This window comes from Aquarana catesbeiana, linkage group LG12 (assembly GCF_042186555.1).
Source record: "Aquarana catesbeiana isolate 2022-GZ linkage group LG12, ASM4218655v1, whole genome shotgun sequence".
Lineage (NCBI taxonomy): Eukaryota > Metazoa > Chordata > Amphibia > Anura > Ranidae > Aquarana > Aquarana catesbeiana.
Window position 1 is genome coordinate 118,209,036 of NC_133335.1, and position 15,417 is coordinate 118,224,452.

The following is a 15,417-nucleotide window of genomic DNA, read 5'->3' on the forward strand; positions in this document are numbered from 1 at the left end:
AACAAAGTTTTATACAGGCTTCAATTTGTATACGAGTAGCTTTGCTTGTTGAAGCTTTTAGGCCGGGAACACACTATAACCCGCCGCGGATCGCACAGCGTCCCTGTTCCCCGTTTCAGGGACGAATCTATGCCTGAATTCGGCCCTGAAACGAAGCCAAAGAAGCACAGCGTTTTTGTGCAGTACGCTCCGCAGCCACAAACGGAGATATGTGAATCGGCTCCATAGACAGCCAGTCATTCTCCTGCTATGCGAATTGGATGCGGGGAAATCCGCATCTAATTCACATAGACGTGAACCGACCTTAAAGTACCACTCCAGTTAGTAAATGCTAAAAACAGATCTTAATGGGAGTGCTAAATGCCACGTCAGCACTACTTGAAGCTTCTTGAAAGCCCGCTGGCAGCTTGTTAAACCCTTTCACTGCCAGGCCCTGCACTCCACTTTTAAAATCAGATGACCAGACCAATATTTCCATTTTTTTTTCCTTAAGTTTAGAGTTTGCAAAAAAGACTCTCCAAATTTTTTGAAAGCATATGATCAGCAGAATAAAAAGGAAGGTGCTACTGATTTTTAAGGCCCTTGCGCAAATGTTTATCAAAGAATTACTTTTGCTAAAATTATTATTAGCAAACAAACACATACACAACAAAAGTCCTACTAAATATAAAAGTTAAACCCATATTAAGTTCATAACAAATATTTGTAAAGTTTAAATTGTGCTTTATTGCGAAGTGATGCAAATCGAAAGGTACGCAAAACTATAAAATAACCAAAAAACTGTGACATCAGAAGGGGGCATGGTCTGCAGATGATGTCACCGGATTAGAACACCCCATGGCCATATAAGAAACGGCAGACAGCGGGAGCCCACACAACAGCAAGAAAAAGACAGCAGAGGGAGAAGACAATCAGTGCAGCGAGAAGAACTGGGCCAGAGGGAGAAGACATCACCAGAGAAAGAAGGCACATTGGAGCTACGACGGGGGACATTTTTAATAAAAAAGGACTTATGTACCGTTTTTTTTTTTCCTTTCCTGCCAGATTCCTTTAAGCCCCCACAACCACCGGCCATGGTTGTAGGGAAGAAGAAGTCCATGTCCCCATCAACATGATAGGAGGGGTGCTTTGCCCCAAACCACCCCCCCCTTCCATGTAGATGACATGTGGTCTAGTATGATCCAGGAGGGGGGGTGTGCGTGTTTGCTTATTCTCCCCTCCCCTTTTCCTGACCTGCATGCATGAAGGGTCTGGCATGATGGATTTTGGGGGGGGGGGGGGGGGGGGGGGCCACGCCATTTTTTGGTGCAGGGTTCCCCCCCTCCAAGATTCAATAGGCCTGGTATGAACGGATCAAGCTTTATTCAATAAAGGCATTATTTTGGAGTGCTGAGCCGGCACCCTTCATCTCCTTTATACTAGGACGGTGTGAACACAAGCGATACCACCTGGAGCGGTAATTACCATGAACGGATCAAAGTCGGATCCCGTTCATTGAAGTCAGATGGAAGTAGGCCTGATGTCGTTGGGCAAAGTTGGATCCACAGTCGTACGACTGTCGTGTCGTACCAGTGTGAACCCAGCCTAACTCTGTTCCACTGATCAGAGCTATTCACAGCTGTCAGCCACCTAAAGCTATCAGGTGTTCAGCAGTCTGTTGAAGGGTTTTACTATAAGCTCATAGTCATTGAAGTGACCATGAGCTTATAGCAGAAGGAGGAATGCCAGGTCCAGAGTACAGACCTGGCCAGCTGTAAGCAGTTCTATAGGTCAGTACGCTGTACAGACCTGGCAGCAAAAGGGTTAAAGTGACAGTATGAACACCCATTAAGATCTGTGTATAACAACATTTCCAAACAGGAGCTGAAGGGTTCTTTAAAGCAAGGGTGCCCAACCGCTGGCCCGCGGCGCCTTCTGATGTGGCCCGCCACCTCCTGCTCTGGGGTGGCGGGTCGGCAAACCCAGATCGCGGGTTCCCCACCCACCACCCCTGAGCATCAGTGCTAAGAACAGAGCCGGTGCTAGAGGAAGCAGAGCCGATGCTTCCTGTAGAGAGCCGGCTCCTGTCACAGGCGGAATGATACCAAAATGTACTGTGACATGAGCTATACAGGAAGCATCGGCTCTGCTCTACTGCTTCCTCCAGCGCTGGCTCCTGTCACACAGATGCTCGGGGATGGTGGGTCGGAAATCAGCCAGCAGTACCCACCCTAGAGGACAGCCAGCAGCAACCACACCCGCCTGAGGGACAGCAGCAGCCAGCCATACCTGCAGGAATCCTGAGGAAGATGCAGCCTTCGGCCCCTTTCACACGATCGGGTCTATCTGTCCGTTTTTCAGGCAGACTCAGTCAAACCCTCCATTCACTTTTATAGAGCAGCAGATGTAAACATACCCGTGTACGTTTACACCCGCCTATCACCAATCCGATAAAAAAAAAAAAAAAAAAAAAAACACCACCCACACCAGAATGGGATTCGTTCCCTTTTTTTGGGCGGATCGGATCTGAGGGTCCATAGAGTACTGCGGGCTGTGTACATGACTGCTCTGTATATGCAGAATGGACACAAACCTGTCATCTGCCCGCTCTGCTCATTGCGGCCCATGACCGGTTACCAAGTCGCTAAAGTAGTCCTTGCTCCTCAAAAGATTGGGCACCCCTGCTTTATAGACCAAAATAAAGATGCTGGAAGCTTCATAAAAGTCTTGTAAAATAGGTGCAATTCTTACTTAACGCTTTACCACCCAGCTCTGGTGTCCCTTTAAAGCGGGATTCCACCTAAAAAAAAAAATTATTAAAAGCCAGCAGCTACAAATACTGCACCTGCTGACATTTAATATATGGACACTTACCTGTCTCAGGGTCCAGCGATGTCGGCACTCGAAACCAAACCGTCCCTCGGTCCTCGGGTGCTGCCGCCGCCATTCTCAGTGAGGGAATCAGGAAGTGAAGCATTGCAGCTTCACTTCCCGGTTCCCTACTGCGCATGTGCGAGTAGCGCGTTCTCAATGGTCCCCACTATCTCCTGGGACCTGTGTGTTTCCCAGGAGACAGCGGGGGAGTGCGGGAGGGGGCGTGACTCCTGTGGGAGTCTATTCCTGGAAGTGGGTGCAGAAACCTGTATTATGCAGGTATCTGCACCCCCCTCCCCCCTGAAAAGGTGCCAACTGTGGCACCGGAGGGGGGGGGGGGGAATCCGATGAGCATAAGTTCCACTTTTGGGTGGAACCCTCCTTTAACTGGGCAATTATGCCCAGAGGGTGGGAAGATCTACCTAATAATGTGACCAATGCCAGCCTGATCATTACTAGAGACAGGGAGTTATCTTTTACAGCTCGGTCTCTGTTCTATAAGCGCACTTTCAGCACAGAAATATCTGGCACCCATGGATGCATATGTCTGGGCATTAAAACCCACCCACTTTGTTGCCAGAAAAATTGCATTACGTGGGCAGCAAGAGGTTACAAATAGTATACGCTTTTCCTCCATTAATAAGCATACTACTGTTGCAAAAGAAGCATAGAATAAATGTTTAGTCTTACCTGTTTCCACATTATCACTAAAAGAGGTGTCAGACTGATAGAAGAAAAAAAAAAAAAAGCATGTTATTAAAAATTCAAGTCTTTGACCCTGCTGCAAATGAGGTTGGACCCTTGCTATCTGTTCCTTTTGCCATACTCCCCTATCATTACCATTAGTGGGGCGACATATGACCTCCCACCAGGTAACCATCCCCCCAGGCCTAAGCTTTCAATTGTCAAGCATGAACATGGGAGCAAGTAGATATGTCGTGTACCCTGGGTAAGTTCTAACACATGACTCAGGTCAGCTTACACAGGGATAGGCCTGGGCTCTGATGGAGGGATGTGACAGTAGGTGAGGGTTGGTGAGGGTAGATATCAATGAGAACCTGTCACTTTACCCTATGGAAAACCATTTAAAAACCCACCAGAACCAAAGATATCTTCTTGGCTGGCTGTAAAGTCCTCATCACATCCTGTGATAACTGTCACCAAGGCCAAGGGGGCATTTTATTTTCCTGACCTAACAGCATAATTTTTATTGATTGTTTCTATACACCCACACAACTAACAAACCGACCAGTCTGTCAGATGAATAACATACTCAAAACGTGACTCTTTGTTATTAATACGCAAATGATCTGACTACTGTGTCAGTACCCTGCGCCAACACATAACAGAGGATACACTATAACTCTGTCAGGAAAAGTCACCCGTCGTAAGAATATACCTTGCTCCGCGCCCTTGTATGTCCTCTTCCCCGGCCTAGTAACTCTGACCATCCCCGGCCTGCCCTATGCCGCCCTCCTTACTTTGCTCCATGAGTCCTCGAGGGATGCGACAACACTGGCTTCCGACATTCTGCTCCAGCAGAGGCTGTGAAGGCCGCAGTGTGAACAGTCGGAGGAGCGCCACCTGCTGGGCGGAGAGCGTAGGGTCTGGTCCACTTGTGTCTCATCCCGCCCTGTTAGCCTCAATCACATGGGGAATGGTGTGTGTATGTCTCCCGTGGTTTGCTTCACGGCTGCAGGAATTTTAAGTCAGGTTGCAGAATTTAACAGGCCGCTCCATGGCCGACTCGCCCACTAAGATCAATGGGGTTGCAGTATGGCAATAAAAAAAAAAAACAGATGTTAGTAGGAGGCAGCAGTAGCTCCTTCTGAACACCTGCTAGCCGCTGCTATTCCACCCTCTGAGAAGCAATCTACCACAGATCACTTTTCAAAAGCTAGTAAGCATTACAGCCTGTTTGAAAGAGCCCTTACTGTAGGGAGCTATTGCTGCAACAACCTCAAAAAGAAATACCACCATGTGACCGTAATGGTAAAAAAGTGGAGACCTCTTTCAGTTTAATATAAAATGCTGACTGTGTTGAATATGTGATTATTGTATCTCATGTTTCAGATAATTCTGAGACAAGATGTGTCTTTAACCACTTCAGCCCCGGAAGGATTTACCCCCTTCCTGACCAGAGCACTTTTTACAATTTGGCACTGCGTCGCTTTAACTGCTAATTGCGTGGTCATGCAATGCTGTACCCACACAAAATTTGCGTCCTTTTCTTCCCACAAATAGAGCTTTCTTTTAATGGTATTTGATCACCTCTGCGGTTTTTATTTTTTGCGCTATAAATGGAAAAAGACCGAAAATTTTGAAAAAAATGATATTTTCTACTTTTTGTTATAAAAAAAATCCAATAAACTCAATTTTAGTCATACATTTAGGCCAAAATGTATTCGGCCACGTGTCTTTGGTAAAAAAAATGTCAATAAGCGTATATGTATTGGTTTGTGCAAAAGTTATAGCGTCTACAAACTAGGGTACATTTTCTGGAATTTACACAGCTTTTAGTTTATGACTGCCTATGTCATCTCTTGAGGTGCTAAAATGGCAGGGCAGTACAAAACCCCCCCAAATGACCCCATTTTGGAAAGTAGACACCCCAAGGAAATTGCTGAGAGGCATGTTGAGCCCATTGAATATTATTTTTTTTGATTGAATAATGACAAAAAAAAAAATTACAAAAAGTTGTCACTAAATGATATATTGCTCACACAGGCCATGGGCATATGTGGAATTGCACCCCAAAATATATTCAGCTGCTTCTCCTGAGTATGGGGATACCACATGTGTGGGACTTTTTGGGAGCCTAGCCGCGTACGGGGCCCCGAAAACCAATCACCGCCTTCAGGATTTCTAAGGGCGTACATTTTTGATTTTACTCCTCACTACCTATCACAGTTTTGAAGGCCATAAAATGCCCAGATGGCACAACCCCCCCCCCCAAATGACCCCATTTTGGAAAGTAGACACCCCAGGCTATTTGCTTTGAGGCATGTTGAGTCCATGGAATATTTTATATTTTGACACAAGTTGTGGGAAAGTGACACATTTTTTTTTTTTTTTGCACAAAGTTGTCACTAAATGATATATTGCTTACCCCATTTTGGAAAGTAGACAACCCAAGCTATTTGCTGAGAGGCATGGTGAGTATTTTGCAGCTCTCATTTGTTTTTGAAAATGAAGAAAGACAAGAAAAAAATATTTTTTTTTTCTTTTTTCAATTTTCAAAACTTTGTGATAAAAAGTGAGGTCTGCAAAATACTCACTATACCTCTCAGCAAATAGCTTGGGGTGTCTACTTTCCAAAATGGGGTAATTTGGGGGTTTTGTGCCACCTGGGCATTCCATGGCCTCCGAAACTGTGAAAGGCAGAGTGAAATCAAAAAGAGTGAAATCAAACATTTACCTTAGAAAGCCTGAAGGCGGTGCTTGGTTTTCGGGGTCCCGTACGCAGCTAGGCTCCCAAAAAGTCTCACATATGTGGTATCCCCGTACTCAGGAGAAGAAACAGAATGTATTTTGGGGTGTAATTTCACATATTCCCATGGCATGTTTGAGCAATATATCATTTAGTGACAACTTTGTGCAAAAAAAAAAAAAAAATTTGTCTCTTTCCCGCAACTTGTGTCACAATATAAATTATTCCATGGACTCGACTCGAGATTAAAATGGTGGGTGTTTAATTTTTTTTTTTTCACACAGTATTTGCGCAGCGATTTTTCAAACGCTTTTTTTGGGAAAAAACACACTTTTTTAAATTTTAATGCACTAAAACACACTATACTGCCCAAATGTTTGATGAAATAAAAAAGATGATTTTAGGCCGAGTACATGGATACCAAACATGACATGCTTTAAAATTGCGCACAAACATGCAGTGGCAACAAAATAAGTACATTTTTAAAAGCCTTTAAAAGCCTTTACAGGTTACCACTTTAGATTTACAGAGGAGGTCTACTGCTAAAATTACTGCCCTCGATCTGACCTTCACGGTGATACCTCACATGCATGGTGCAATTGCTGTTTACATTTGACGCCAGACCGAAGCTTGCATTCAATTTAGCGCGAGAGCAGGGGGGGACAGGGGTGCTTTTTTTTTTCTTTTTTTTTTTTTCTTTTTTATCTTATTTTTAAACTGTTCCTTTCATTTTTTTTTAAATCATTTTTATTGTTATCTCAGGGAATGTAAATATCCCCTATGATAGCAATAGGTAGTGACAGGTACTCTTTTTTGAAAAAATCGGGGTCTATTAGACCCTAGATCTCTCCTCTGCCCTCAAAGCATCTGACCACACCAAGATCGGTGTGATAAAATGCTTTCCCAATTTCCCAATGGCGCTGTTTACATCCGGCGAAATCTAAGTCATAAAATGCTCGTAGCTTCCGGTTTCTTAGGCCATAGAGATGTTTGGAGCCACTCTGGTCTCTGATCAGCTCTATGGTCAGCTGGCTGAATCACTGGCTGCATTCTCAGGTTCCCTGTTGAGACAGGAGAGCCAGAGAAAAACACGGAAGACAGTGGGGGGGGGGCATTCCCTCCCACTGCTTGTAAAAGCAGTCTAGAGGCTAATTAGCCACTAGGATTGCTTTTACATGAAAGCCGACTGCTGGCTGAAAAGAATGATACCAAGATGATACCTAAACCTGCAGGCATCATTCTGGTATAACCACTCAAAGTTGTGAATGGCGTACCTGAAGACAAAAAATGGTTAACAATAAAACACAGGGGGCGTGGCCTGAGCAGAGCATGTGAGCGGTCGCACTACACGGAGCTCCCGCTGTTAATCCTCATCTGATCCTTCTCCCGCTATCAATTCGGACTCTCACCTACCCCATCTGCCGCCGGACACCCCCGTGATTCCCGTAGTGCGTACCCCGCGCTGCACAGTCCTCATGAAGCCCCGTAAGGGGGATAAAGAAACCGAGAACGGGCCCAGCATGGAGATCCAAGATGGCGCCGACACCCCTCAGGCGCAGAGGACGGCGAGAGGCTCCGCTAAACAGCATGACGGCGGCGGTAAGTCTCATACTGCCCAAAAGCACCAGGGGAAAGACCAGCCTAGAGACATGCTGTACTATGCACAGAAGTTGCAAGGGGCAGGCTGCTCGAATCCTTCAACCATGCAGGCCCTTCCTTATGACACTAGCAGAGGCCGCAGCCCTCCAGCATTAGATGACACAGTGCCGCTGGAATCATCCCTGATCTCTACCCCTGATATGTTTGACATGCTGCAGGATGATTCACAACAACCCACACTGAATGATATATTGCGTGCTGTGCACCGCTGTACTGCCTCAGTGGATGGCTTAAAGGAGCAGTTTGGGGGTCTTACAGAAACGGTCTCTCTATTAAGGCAAGACCTCCAGAAAATCAGGGAGAGAACCACAGCAGTGGAGGGCAGAATTAGCGATGTGGAGGACCAGATGCCCTCACTTACTAGAGACACCAGAACAGCACTACAGCAGGCGACGCAAGCTAACTCCAAAACTGACGACATTGAGAACCGTCTCAGACGGAATAATATTCGCATTGTGGGACTTCCAGAAAAGGTGGAGGGCAGAGACCCAATGGCATTTGTGGAGCAATGGCTGCAGGACACTTTTGGCAAGGATGCCTTTACACCACTATTTGCAGTAGAGAGGGCACACCGCACACCGCCGCGACCCCACCCCCCAGGCAACCCACCAAGATCCATGCTGGCGCGTCTACTGAATTACAAAGACCGTGAGATCATACTTAACCACTTCAGCGCCGGAAGGATTTACCCCCTTCCTGACCAGAGCACTTTTTACAATTTGGCACTGCGTCGCTTTAACTGCTAATTGCGCAGTCATGCAATGCTGTACCCAAACGAAATTTGCGTCCTTTTCTTCCCACAAATAGAGCTTTCTTTTAATGGTATTTGATCACCTCTGCTGTTTTTATTTTTTGCGCTATAAACGGAAAAAGACCGAAAAATTTGAAAAAAAATGATATTTTCTACTTTTTGTTATAAAAAAAATCCAATAAACTCAATTTTAGTCATACATTTAGGCCAAAATGTATTCGGCCACATGTCTTTGGTAAAAAAAAATGTCAATAAGCGTATATTTATTGGTTTGCGCAAAAGTTATAGCGTCTACAAACTAGGGTACATTTTCTGGAATTTACACAGCTTTTAGTTTATGACTGCCTATGTCATTTCATGAGGTGCTAAAATGGCAGGGCAGTACAAAACCCCCCCAAATGACCCCATTTTGGAAAGTAGACACCCCAAGGAAATTGCTGAGAGGCATGTTGAACTCATTGAATATTTATTTTTTTTGTCCCAAGTGATTGAATAATGACAAAAAAATAAAAAATAAATAAAAAAAAAAAAAAATTACAAAAAGTTGTCACTAAATGATATATTGCTCACACAAGCCATGGGCATATGTGGAATTGCACCCCAAAATACATTCAGCTGCTTCTCCTGAGTATGGGGATACCACATGTGTGGGACTTTTTGGGAGCCTAGCCGCGTACGGGGCCCCGAAAACCAAGCACCGCCTTCAGGATTTCAAAGGGCATAAATTTTTGATTTCACTCCTCACTACCTATCACAGTTTTGAAGGCCATAAAATGCCAAGATGGCACAAAACCCCCCCAAACGACCCCATTTTGGAAAGTAGACACCCCAAGCTATTTGCTGAGAGGCATGTTGAGTCCATGGAATAGTTTATTTTTTGACACAAGTTGCGGGAATGTGACAAATTTTTTTTTTTTTGCACAAAGTTGTCATTAAATGATATATTACTCACACAGGCCATGGGCATATATGGAATTGCACCCCAAAATACATTTAGCTGCTTCTCCTGAGTATGGGGATACCACATGTGTGGGACTTTTTGGGAGCCTAGCCGCGTACGGGGCCCCGAAAACCAAGCACCGCCTTCAGGATTTCTAAAGGCATAAATTTTTGATTTCACTCCTCACTACCTATCACAGTTTTGAAGGCCATAAAATGCCAAGATGGCACAAAACCCCCCCAAATGACCCAATTTTGGAAAGTAGACACCCCAAGCTATTTGCTGAGAGGCATGTTGAGTCCATGGAATATTTTATTTTTTGACACAAGTTGCGGGAAAGTGACAATTTTTTTTTTTTTTGGCACAAAGTTGTCACTAAATGCTATATTGCTCACACAGGCCATGGGCATATATGGAATTGCACCCCAAAATACATTTAGCTGCTTCTCCTGAGTATGGGGATACCACATGTCTGGGACTTTTTGGGAGCCTAGCCGCGTACGGGGCCCCGAAAACCAAGCACCGCCTTCAGGATTTCTAAGGGCATAAATTTTTGATTTCACTCCTCACTACCTATCACAGTTTTGAAGGCCATAAAATGCCAAGATGGCACAAAACCCCCCCAAATGACCCCATTTTGGAAAGTAGACACCCCAAGCTATTTGCTGAGAGGCATGTTGAGTCCATGGAATATTTTATATTTTGACACAAGTTGCGGGAAAGTGACAATTTTTTTTTTTTTTTTTTGCACAAAGTTGTCACTAAATGATATATTGCTCACACAGGCCATGGGCATATGTGGAATTACACCCCAAAATACATTCTGCTGCTTCTCCTGAGTATGGGGATACCACATGAGTGGCACTTTTTGGGAGCCTAGCTTCATACGGGGCCCCGAAATCCAATCACCGCCTTCAGGATTTCTAAGGGCGTTAATTTTTGATTTCACTCCTCACTACCCATCACAGTTTCGAAGCCCATAAAATGCCAAGATAGCATAAAACCCCCCAAAATGACCCCATTTTGGAAAGTAGACACCCCAAGCTATTTGCTGAGAGGCATGGCGAGTATTTTGCAGCTCTCATTTGTTTTTGACAATGAAGAAAGACAAGAAAAACGTATTTTTTTTTTCTTTTTTCAATTTTCAAAAGTTTGTGACAAAAAGTGAGGTCTGCAAAATACTCACTATACCTCTCAGCAAATAGCTTTGGGTGTCTATTTTCCAAAATGGGGTCATTTGGCGGGGGTTTGTGCCATCTGGGCATTCCATGGCCTCCGAAACTGTGATAGGCAGTGAAGAGTGAAATCAAAAATTTACGCCCTTAGAAAGCCTGAAGGCGGTGCTTGGTTTTCGGGGTCCCGTACGCGGCTAGGCTCCCAAAAAGTCTCACACATGGGGTATCCCCGTATTCAGGAGAAGCAACAGAATGTATTTTGGGGTGTAATTTCACATATTCCCATGGCATGTTTGAGCAATATATCAAAGTGACAACTTTGTGCAAAAAAAAAAATAAAAAAAAAAAAAATTTGTCTTTTTCCCGCAACTTGTGTCACAATATAAAATATTCCATGGACTCGACATGCCTCTCAGCAAATAGCTTGGGGTGTCTACTTTCCAAAATGGGGTCATTTGGGGGGGTTTTGAACTGTCCTGGCATTTTATGCACAACATTTAGAAGCTTATGTCACACATCACCCACTCTTCTAACCACTTGAAGACAAAGCCCTTTTTGACACTTTTTGTTTACATGAAAAAATTATTTTTTTTTGCAAGAAAATTACTTTGAACCCCCAAACATTATATATTTTTTTAAAGCAAATGCCCTACAGATTAAAATGGTGGGTGTTTCATTTTTTTTTTCACACAGTATTTGCGCAGCGATTTTTCAAACGCATTTTTTGGTGAAAAAACACACTTTTTAACATTTTAATGCACTAAAACACACTATATTGCCCAAATGTTTGATGAAATAAAAAAGATGATCTTAGGCCGAGTACATGGATACCAAACATGACATGCTTTAAAATTGCGCACAAACGTGCAGTGGCGACAAACTAAATACATTTTTAAAAGTCTTTAAAAGCCTTTTACTTTAGATTTACAGAGGAGGTCTACTGCTAAAATTACTGCCCTCGATCTGACCTTCGCGGTGATACCTCACATGCATGGTGCAATTGCTGTTTACATTTGACGCCAGACCGACGCTTGCGTTCGCCTTTGTGCGAGAGCAGGGGGGGACAGGGGTGCTTTTTTTTTTTTTTTTTTTTTCCCTTATTATTTTTTTGCTTTTTTATCTTATTTTTAAACTGTTCCTTTCATTTTTTTTTTTAATCATTTTTATTGTTATCTCAGGGAATGTAAATATCCCCTATGATAGCAATAGGTAGTGACAGGTACTCTTTTTTGAAAAAATTGGGGTCTATTAGACCCTAGATCTCTCCTCTGCCCTCAAAGCATCTGACCACACCAAGATCGGTGTGATAAAATGCTTTCCCAATTTCCCAATGGCGCTGTTCACATCCGGCGAAATATAAGTCATGAAATGCTCGTAGCTTCCGGTTTCTTAGGCCATAGAGATGTTTGGAGCCATTCTGGTCTCTGATCAGCTCTATGGTCAGCTGGCTGAATCACCGGCTGCATTCTCAGGTAACCTGTTGGGACAGGAGAGCCAGAGAAAAACATGGAAGACGGTGGGGGGGGGGGCATTCCCTCCCCCCCCCTCCCACTGCTTGTAAAAGCAGTCTTTTACCTAAAATATATATATGCCGAAGCATGGGGGCATCCTCCCACAAAAGGCAGGAGCAAATCGCTCCTCCACCCACTGCTGCCCCCACGCTTCGGCATATATGCTGAAGTATGTAGTAGGAACCTCAAAAAATGGGGATTTTTAAGGCAACAAAGGCAAAAGTATTTAAAAATTGAATAAATTTATTGATACAAAAATAGTATTAAAACGTAAATTAAATTGATCACATAGACATGTACATTAGAAAAAATAAACAATATGATATATTACAGATGTGGCAAAAAAATCCAACGCGTTTCAAAATAATTAAATTTCTTCTTCAGGGATAAACTTTGCCATAATAGTAATCATGATTGACCCAACGAATTCTCAGCATAGCGCTCCAAACATTTCCCCATCCGGTTAGTGAACAGTCTTTTATCGTGCAGAAGAGCCCCCAGATATCAAAATCCAAGGAGAGACGCCAAATTACCCCAAGTGAAAGAAAAACACTTGGGGGGAGGGGGGTGTGTGTGCAATCTTGTATAAAAAATGATTTGAGTATGTCTTCGAGTCATTTCAGCGTCATTTCTCTGCTACCTGTTGAGGAGAACGGACAGTCCTTGGGCCTGTGCTCTGATCTAGAACTGATCTCTGTCCCCTCTGGACCTGCGTGCGGATCCTATACTCGGAAGGAATACTTTCCTTCTCTATTACATACGGAAAATAAACTTCTTATACTCGAAGACATACTCAAATCATTTTTTATACAAGATTGCACACACACCCCCCTCCCCCCAAGTGTTTTTCTTTCACTTGGGGTAATTTGGCGTCTCTCCTTGGATTTTGATATCTGGGGGCTCTTCTGCACGATAAAAGACTGTTCACTAACCGGATGGGGAAATGTTTGGAGCGCTATGCTGAGAATTCGTTGGGTCAATCATGATTACTATTATGGCAAAGTTTATCCCTGAAGAAGAAATTTAATTATTTTGAAACGCGTTGGATTTTTTTGCCACATCTGTAATATATCATATTGTTTATTTTTTCTAATGTACATGTCTATGTGATCAATTTAATTTACGTTTTAATACTATTTTTGTATCAATAAATTTATTCAATTTTTAAATACTTTTGCCTTTGTTGCCTTAAAAATCCCCATTTTTTGAGGTTCCTACTCTATGCTGTTTAGGGATGATGGCAACTCTTTCATAACTATCTCTGAGGAGTCTATACCATTTCTATATGCTGAAGTATGTAACTGTGGTGGTGAAATCACCCCCGACAGCGCTGGAGTCACGGCTTTATGTATCGTGGGAGCAAACGCTGTTGCTGTCAAGATAAATAAATCCGCGCTGCAACTGAATGGCGTACCTGCTAAGCAAATGATGGTTAACAAAAAACAAAGTAACATTACAGTATAACAGTAATACTTACCATACCTGCAAAGCAAATACAAAAAAAAAACATAGTAAAAAATAAAACATTTAACGCAACCTGTGCCTACCTAAAATATATATATGCCGAAGCATGGGGGCATCCTCCCACAAAAGGCAGGAGCAAATCGCTCCTCCACCCACTGCTGCCCCCACGCTTCGGCATATATGCTGAAGTATGTAACTGTGGTGGTGAAATCACCTCCGACAGCGCTGGAGTCACGGCTTTATGTATCGTGGGAGCAAACGCTGTTGCTGTCAAGATAAATAAATCCGCGCTGCAGCTGAATGGCGTACCTGAAAACAAAAAAATGGTCAAAACACATTAAACTATAAAAAAATTACATACCTGAAAAGCAAACATGATAAAACATAACAATAAAACATTGCAGAATAGAATACAGTAAAAAAGAGCAGAACAATAGAGAGAAAATATAGAGAGAGAGAACAATAAAACGACAACTATTTTTTTTTTTTTTTATTTTATATTTTTTTTGTGTATTTTTTTTTTTTTTTTACTTTTTTTTTTTTTTTTACTTTTTTTTTTTATAACTGTAACTTTTAAAACTGTAACGGTTCCAGGTTTGGGTCTCTCAAAATGCGATGGCATCTTGGGAGACCCTGTGAAAGTGTGTCCTAGTCTGTGCAGTGCTGTACCCTACGCTAAAACTCAACTAGTGTATGGTAGCGTTCAAAACATTCACCAATGCAAAGACCAGGATTGCCAGGACAGGAGGGACAATAATACCGGGTGTCACGCCTAAAACCGCGCTTGCTGCAGACACGACATTTTCTTTGGGGGGCTCGTTGGGTAGGGGTACTCTGGAGGACATAAGGAAAATGCCTCTCATGCAGCCGGCCTACTGCATTTGGTTGGGGAAGGTGAGGTGGAGCACCGTCTGGAAACAGAAGGGCTCTGACGATCTCTTCCTGGAATTTAAGGAAGGATCCAGTCTGTCCTGAAGCTCTGTATAGCACATGAGCGTTCAGCAAAGCCAATTGAAATAAGTATACAGACACTTTTTTGTACCAGCGTCTGGCCTTACGGGCAATTACGTACGGCGCCAACAACTGGTCGTTGAGGTCCACCCCTCCCATATTTTGGTTATATTCGTGGACACAGAGGGGTTTCTCCACAACACCAGTCGCCGTAGTAATTTGGGTCGCCGTGTCTGCATGAAGGGAGGTAAGAACGAAAACATTCTTATTGTCCCTCCACTTCATAGCGAGCAAGTTATTACACTGCAAGCAGGCTCTCTCCCCCATTCTAAGACGGGAATCTACAAGCCGCTGAGGAAAGCCCCGGCGATTAGGTCGCACGGTGCCACATGCTCCAATTTGATGATCAAAAAGGTGACTAAAAAGTGGCACGCTCGTGTAATAATTGTCCACGTACAAGTGGTACCCCTTTCCGAATAAGGGTGACACCAAGTCCCACACTATCTTGCCAGCGCTTCCTATGTAGTCAGGGCAGTTTGTCGGCTCTACGTGACTATCTTTGCCCTCGTAAACCATAAATCTACATGTATAGCCTGTGGCCCTGTCACAGAGCTTATACATCTTGACCCCGTATCTGGCACGCTTGCTGGGAAGGTACTGTTTGAATGACAAGCGGCCAGAAA

General features: G+C 43.6%; 1 protein-coding gene and 1 long non-coding RNA gene across 2 annotated transcripts in view; one reads left to right on the top strand and one right to left on the bottom strand.

The window, feature by feature from the left end:
* Window positions 1-4,637, bottom strand: part of MLX (MAX dimerization protein MLX) — a gene marked incomplete in the record, with an annotated part of 278,518 nt that extends 273,881 nt beyond the window's left edge. The window contains 3 exon segments of the mRNA XM_073608290.1: window positions 2,731-2,779; window positions 3,544-3,577; window positions 4,335-4,637. Of these exon segments, the coding sequence (XP_073464391.1) occupies window positions 2,731-2,779; window positions 3,544-3,577; window positions 4,335-4,480 (229 nt within the window).
* LOC141114544 (uncharacterized) overlaps window positions 1,739-15,417 on the top strand; it is a 34,391-nt gene continuing 20,712 nt past the window's right edge. The window contains exon 1 of the long non-coding RNA XR_012236925.1: window positions 1,739-3,802. This is a non-coding gene — a long non-coding RNA (uncharacterized lncRNA). The remainder of the gene's footprint in view (window positions 3,803-15,417) is intronic.